The 7032-nt window shown below is 30.7% G+C and overlaps 1 protein-coding gene across 1 annotated transcript; it reads left to right on the top strand.

Moving 5' to 3' along the window:
• Nucleotides 1–1657: 1657 nt before the first annotated feature.
• On the top strand, nucleotides 1658–6046 carry LOC100575149 (peroxidase-like). Its single transcript, XM_029485143.1, has 10 exons — nucleotides 1658–1783; nucleotides 1861–2125; nucleotides 2206–2432; nucleotides 2504–2659; nucleotides 2732–2925; nucleotides 3010–3572; nucleotides 5201–5354; nucleotides 5487–5663; nucleotides 5738–5927; nucleotides 5997–6046. Exons 1-10 carry the CDS (start codon nucleotides 1693–1695, stop codon nucleotides 6044–6046), a joined length of 2067 nt encoding a protein of 688 aa, XP_029341003.1. The 5' UTR covers nucleotides 1658–1692.
• The last annotated feature ends 986 nt before the right edge of the window (nucleotides 6047–7032 follow it).

The raw sequence follows: 7032 nt of genomic DNA, 5'->3' as shown, positions 1-7032 counted from the left end.
TCACTTCCCCAGTAACACATTGTAATCGTATTAATACTAATATTATATTTTCGGTAGCTATTCATATTACCTATATTATATACAATTTCTATTATATTATTACATTATAAGTAAGATGCATAGACGCAAATAGGGAAGCTTAGGACTCCTCCCCCCTCTACCGTTTTATACATAGTCCAACAGTTTTTGAATCCTTTATTAATTTAAAATATGAATTATTATAGTCAGTGCTGCTGTTACATTTCTATGTAAAATTAACTTTATAAATCAAATCAATATTGCTCATATACAGATTTCGATTACACATTAATTTAAAACCATATATAATTTGGGCAACTAAAAATTTCTCATCAGTTTTCTATTAGTTATTCAAATGGTATTTAGGTATAACAGTATTCAATCAATACGAGACACGAGTATATAATTGTAAATATCATATACGACGTAAGTACTTGGTGATTCACAAGGTGATAATTATTTTTATAAAATTTGTTACCTATTTATTATTAAGTCTCATGAATTTGAACCTGAAATCGGCTCCAAATAATCTATAGGCCAACGTTTTTATTATTCGGCTTATGTATGCTACTGCTCGAACAGTATAACCTAACCCACGACTCCGAGGCTAAATTCCGATGTGATTGTACGTATGTTTGTTTGGAAATAAACTGGTAGGGTTGGTACCTATGGTGGGGAGTGGGGTGGTGGTGAAACCAATAGAATCGTCGTTCGCCCGATATCAGCCGAGTGGAAACTGGAAACAACTGGAAACCAGAGCGTCAGTGCATCGACGACGATTCCACCCGGCAAGACAATAGGTACATTTACTGCCAGTTACTACATGTAGAACTGTATCTCCGTCATGACGTGAATTTTTAAATAATCTCAATCATCGGATGAGTATTTCCCGTGTTCAACGACACAATTAATACAATTTCAGTGACACGATAGCAGTCAAAAGATAAGAATCTGTCCATTAAACAATATAATTCAAGTTACGGTGAGTACCTACCAAACATTTATTTATAGGTAAATAAGAAGGTTCTCACCTATAAATTATAACAACACTCGTCGTTAAAGTGGTTGCTGGTATTTTTAAAATAAATGCATACATATTATTTTACTATCAATATTTAAATTTTTTTGATACTATAGCGTCCCCCCGTTTAATAAAATTGTTTATTTTAAAATATTTTTTTTTAAATGTTCAACTCGCTGTTCAAGTGTTAAAATTTAAAGTTTTATTTATTGTAAGTCTTGATCAATTGCTAATGGTTTGAAGCATCTATAGATAAGGATCGTATATGCTATATGTGAGTATCATTTATGGCTGTATTATCAATAATGTATTGCGTAGCTTAAACTAACGGAGCTACACGTGTTTTTCCGAGTGTAAAATTTGCCACGTTATTCACTTGTAAGACGGAGACAACACATGCTGGTATCACGTCCTCTTATCTTATTAATATAATAATAAATTATGAAACATCAATTACGCTAAAACTGATTATCAATTGCGCATCTAGCTAGCTTTTCCCAATAAGCCCAATTACGCTTTAGAATAAGCCCTAGTAAACTATATTTGAGTGCATTCTATATAACAGCTCTTTAAATAGTTAAAATACATAAAGTAACAATTATAGTTAATAATTAAACATTTTTTTTAAATTATTACAGTTTATAATTAGCAGAATGAATTCCTCGATATTCATACATCTGTGGATTTGTATGTTGGTATTCCTACCATCATGTTACAGAGGTCGAGCTCAGTTCTTTTTTAAAGGTATAAATAATAACTATACCTTTAGTTTTGATTATTTTTCATTCAAAATGGTAATAATGATTAAATGGTTTGTATAGATGGTTTGATGATAAATAAAACCGACTGGTACCTACATCTAAAAACCAAAGAAATAGCTCATCATATTCAAAGAGCTGTCTACTATATGGAACAACTTTATACGTATGAATATAATGATAATTCTAAGTTAAATATGGATATTGGAAGCCCGGAGTATGGACTATTGATCGAATCTCAGCTTTCCGAAGAACATTATTCATTATATAGGCATGCTCAAACTATTTCTGAATTTTCCACCTCTATTAGCCATAGAGAATGTCGAGTGTATATAAAATTTAAATCTCATTAAAAAAATATATTTTTAATATGCATAAATTTAACGACCATTTAAATTATTTTGATAGTGGTGGAGCCCAATGTGCCATAGACTTATCGAAAGTGAAACAAGACAAGACATCTTTGGGTAAGTTTTGTTTGTCCTTGTATTACAACAAAACTGCATGCATCGGGATGAACTTAAAGTATCGTAGTCCTGACGGTTCTTGTAACAACTTGAAACGTTGGTATTCGGGAAAAGCAACCACGGCTTATAAACGTTTGCTGTTTAATAACTATTGGGATAGTTTTTATGGTAATTATTATAACATTATAATTTACCTTTGTGCGTTTTTAATGATGTGATTTTATTTACCTTTCATACAGAAATTAATTTGTCGAATGCTATAACCAGTCCTAGAAGTCTGAGCGTTGCATTTGTCAAAGACGAGCACTCACAAGATGACTTCAAAACGATGGCAATGCCGTACTGGACAATTTTTATAGGCCATGATCTATCTCACACGGCAATGTCTATATTGAGTAGGATTAACATATAACCATATATATTAATTGATCGTAATTAATGCATGCAAATTAATATTAAATCCTTAGTGAAACGTAATAAATCGGTGAGCTGTTGTTCACATGGCCGGAACGAGCTCTCTCCTTCGCACACGCATGAGTTGTGCATGCAAGTGAAGATGTCGGGTGAAGATCCATTTTTCAGAAACAATATTCGTTGTATGAACTACGTGCGTTCGGTGCCAGCATTGAGTTCCGATTGTACTTTTGGACCCAAGGAACAAGTAAGAGACATATAAGATAATTCCAAAACCATAAACTTCTATTTAAGGTGGTTATGATATTTAAAATAACGTAAATATTTACAGATGAACCAAGCTACTCATTATTTAGATGGGTCGATGATATACGGTTCGTCGGCGAAACGGACGTGGTCGTTGAGGACCAACTCGGGCGGCCAACTATTGACAAGCATGGCCTTAAATATCGAGAGCCAAAGCGACCCGGTACAGTCGCAGTATATGCCGCTGGAAGACACCGAATCGAACGCCTGTCAGTATGGCAGTGGTACTTGTTATAGGGCAGGTGACATCCGGGCAAACGCGCTTCCCCAACTGACGGTCATGCACACATTGTGGATGAGGGAACACAACCGTTTGGCCAAACTTCTGTCACAAGTCAACCCGCACTGGGACGACGAACGAATTTTTCAGGAGGCCAGGAAAATCGTTACAGCATCCATACAGCACATCACTTACGCCGAGTGGCTGCCAGCGCTGCTCGGGGAAAACTACACCAAGCGGAACGGGCTTGAACCGTCGACAAAAGGCTACAGTAATGCGTACAATGAGACCACCGACCCGAGCGTCAGCAACAGCTTTGCGACCGCAGTATTACCGTTCGCTAATTCCATGGTTAGCGACACCATAAGGTTCGTGCAAACCTGATATAATTACATTTTTATTATGATCGTGTATTTGTAGGTTATGTCTGGTTGATGGTTTGATAAATAACTATGAACAAGTCTTAAATTTAAATTTAATAGATATAAAAAATAACTGTGACGGTTTTTTAAATACTTTTCAACTCTCATCTATATATTAAGATCCTTGTATTAAACTCTCAAGCTTTTTGACCCAGTGGATTCAATTTGATGGTGAACAAAGTAATTTAGATATAATCCAGAGCAGTTCGATTTTCTTTAACAGTATCTTCTTTGATGGGAAAGTGAATCTAGTTGGTGCATTCAGGAGGTAAAATTTTAAAGACGGAAAAAAAAACATAAATATTAAGGAAAAACAAGAATTTATATGCAAAATGGGTTTTCCACAAAATCAATGTTGGTTTTTGGTGTAACTCTATAACAAATAAACGTCTATGTATTAAATTCTCACTGGTTTTTGACAGTTACATTTTCCATACACGATAAAATCTCAAAATATTTAGATTTTTTTGGGAACATCAATTTCAGTTTCCACTTTAATAAGCTTTTTTATTCTATGAATGTCAATAAAACTTAATTTGTTAGGTATAAAAATTGAAAATTTACTACAAGATTCCGACTATATTGTTACAAAAACATTTGTAACATATTAAAAATCCTGAAGCACAGTTTTTTTTATGAGCATTTAAAGTTCAAATCTTGACAAAATACGGTGTCATTGGTAAGAGTGGATTGTGCTTGGGCAACAGTCAGGGTCTCACATACGTAAGTTCCCACGCCAATCATACACTACATTTTTATAAACTAATTTCTGATATTTTTAAAATTATTGAAATCCTACAATATTTTCAAGTAGATACAAACATCAAAATAAGAATCAAAAATAGTGACATTAAAACGAAAATCAGTAAATAAATATGCAGATGTAGAAAATATTAAAAGTGACACCATTTTAAATTAAACAGCAAACAAAATTAATAAAATCGATTATGTATTAAATATTTAGGTTTTCAAATTAAACCATATAAGATATAAAATATTTAGATGTTTTACTTACAATTTTTCATTTGTAAAATATTTAAAAAACTTTTATAACATTGGATCATTCCACTGATGTTTGACTACATTTTAACATTTTATATTATATTATAATGTTTCATTAATTTATTAATAATTGTATTATCCTAACAATCACAGTTAAACGATTAGTGTAGGACATATGTGTTCTGTATTATCTCACATATGATTTATCAACAAATAGGAACTAACCAATGAATTTGTTACCTCTTCGGTCTTCTAACTTCGTACACTTAGTCACTTAGTCTGACTCTTTCTAAAACAAATTAAATTAGCGCTGTTGACCTACCTAAATTTAAAAGTTGGTAAAATATATTTGCACCTATACTACATAATTATTATATTATATTAAATACAATTATATTGACGACTGTCTACATTGTAAACTCAACAGTATATGTGCCCACCTCAAAATTGATAATGTACACAACAATATAAATTTAATATGTTGCGATTGCTGTGCTTCTGTTTGTAAAGAGAATCATCACATTTAGCCTACTTATAATTATTTATTAATATTTACCTACGTTTCTGTTTAGTTTATATACGGAAGGCCGAGTGATTAACGCAAATCTTTCGCTGAAGGAACATTACAACCGACCAACTGGTTTACTATTAAATTACATGGATCAGCTTGTCAGAGGGCTATCTACGCAGAATACACAAAAAATCGATATGCTATTTACTCAAACGGTAGGTATTTGAAATACAATCAATATAACGCAATGAAATTCTTACAACTCATAGATGACGATGAAATAATCCATTTAACAGACTGTATATACGTTTATATATTTTTACATTAGTGATTCAAATTTTTTTCAGCTTACAAATTACTTAAACAGTGTTCATCCAAACAACTTGTTCGGAATGGACATTGTCAGCTTGGATATACAACGAAGCCGCGATCATGGTATACCAAGCTACACAGAATTTAGAAAATATTGTCGACTAAAAGCTATAAGAAGTGTAAAAGATTTATCCCGGATCATGGTTGAAGGGGTAAGTTTAAAAATATTTGCAATATTAAATAATTATATAGTGATTATTTTATTTATGTATATTATAATATTTAGTCAACTGATAGACTATTGAAACAATACAATCATTGGAGAGATATAGAGCTATTTGTAGGTTTATTGTTTGAGAAACACGAAGACGACTCAATGGTTGGCCCAACGATGAGATGTATCATTAGAGAACAGTTTATAAGAACTAGAATAGCAGATAGATATTTTTACGATTTACCGAATATATTCAATGAATGTTAGTATATAATCTGAAATATTTTTTATGAATGATCCTGATTTTAACTATATTTTTATAATATTTAAGATCAACTGACAGAAATCAGAAAAGTGACGCTTGCCCAGAATCTTTTGTGATAACAGCAATAATGTCACAATGATGCAGAAAAAAGTATTTTTGATACCTGAAATGGCTGATTTGCACCTCTGTAGTTCCCAATTAATTCCAAAAATCAACATCAATCACTGGTCAGATATGGTCGATACATTTCAAAAATGACCTCGTATAAATCATTGATGTATTTATTTATAATGTATTATTGATGAAAAACAATATTGACAGTTTTTTTTAATTTAATTATCAGCCATTAATCTATCCTTTTTCCATTTTACCTATGTGTAATGTTTTTAATAAATATTCTTAAAATTAATTATGAGTCTATATTTAATTTTTAATAAATTACAGTCTTGATTTTATAAAATACATTTTGAAATGTTTATAAAATTTGTAAGTACAATAAATGTTCATTAATATTTTTAAATGATACAGGTAAAATATTTTGGTCAAGGGAAAAATTATAAATGGAATTAAATTAAAAAAATTAATCATTACAACATGAATCAAGGTACGATTTAAAATAAAAAATGAGTTACGTATCAGCAATTTGTGATCATATTATTTGTGTACATCTAAAGTTAAAGTCTGTACGAAAAAGTGCGTCTTACTTACCGTTACTTATTGGGTGTGCATGGGTATGTGTGTTACCCAATAAACATTTTGTAATTTTAAACATTAAATGTATCATTTAAAAACATTAATAGTTCAGTATTAATATTAATGGTTTAATTAACATTTGATGAAAGATTAAAAAAAATATTAACAAAATGTCAGGATGTCATTTCTATAAATGTTTAAAAAATATAACCTTGTATAAAACATGATATATAATATATATATTTATAAGTAATATATTATATAGTTATATAATTATTATTTCAATTTTAAATACCTACAATTTCATATTTTCATATAAGTCACAGTATAAATGTTTTTAAACATCAAAAACCATTTTAATTATTATTAATAGGTACTTATTTAAATGTCTACCTATATCAATACGCAT

This window comes from Acyrthosiphon pisum, chromosome X (assembly GCF_005508785.2).
Source record: "Acyrthosiphon pisum isolate AL4f chromosome X, pea_aphid_22Mar2018_4r6ur, whole genome shotgun sequence".
Taxonomy (NCBI): domain Eukaryota; kingdom Metazoa; phylum Arthropoda; class Insecta; order Hemiptera; family Aphididae; genus Acyrthosiphon; species Acyrthosiphon pisum.
The sequence above is the reverse complement of the archived record's forward strand: the minus strand, read 5'-3'. Positions and strand labels throughout refer to the sequence as shown.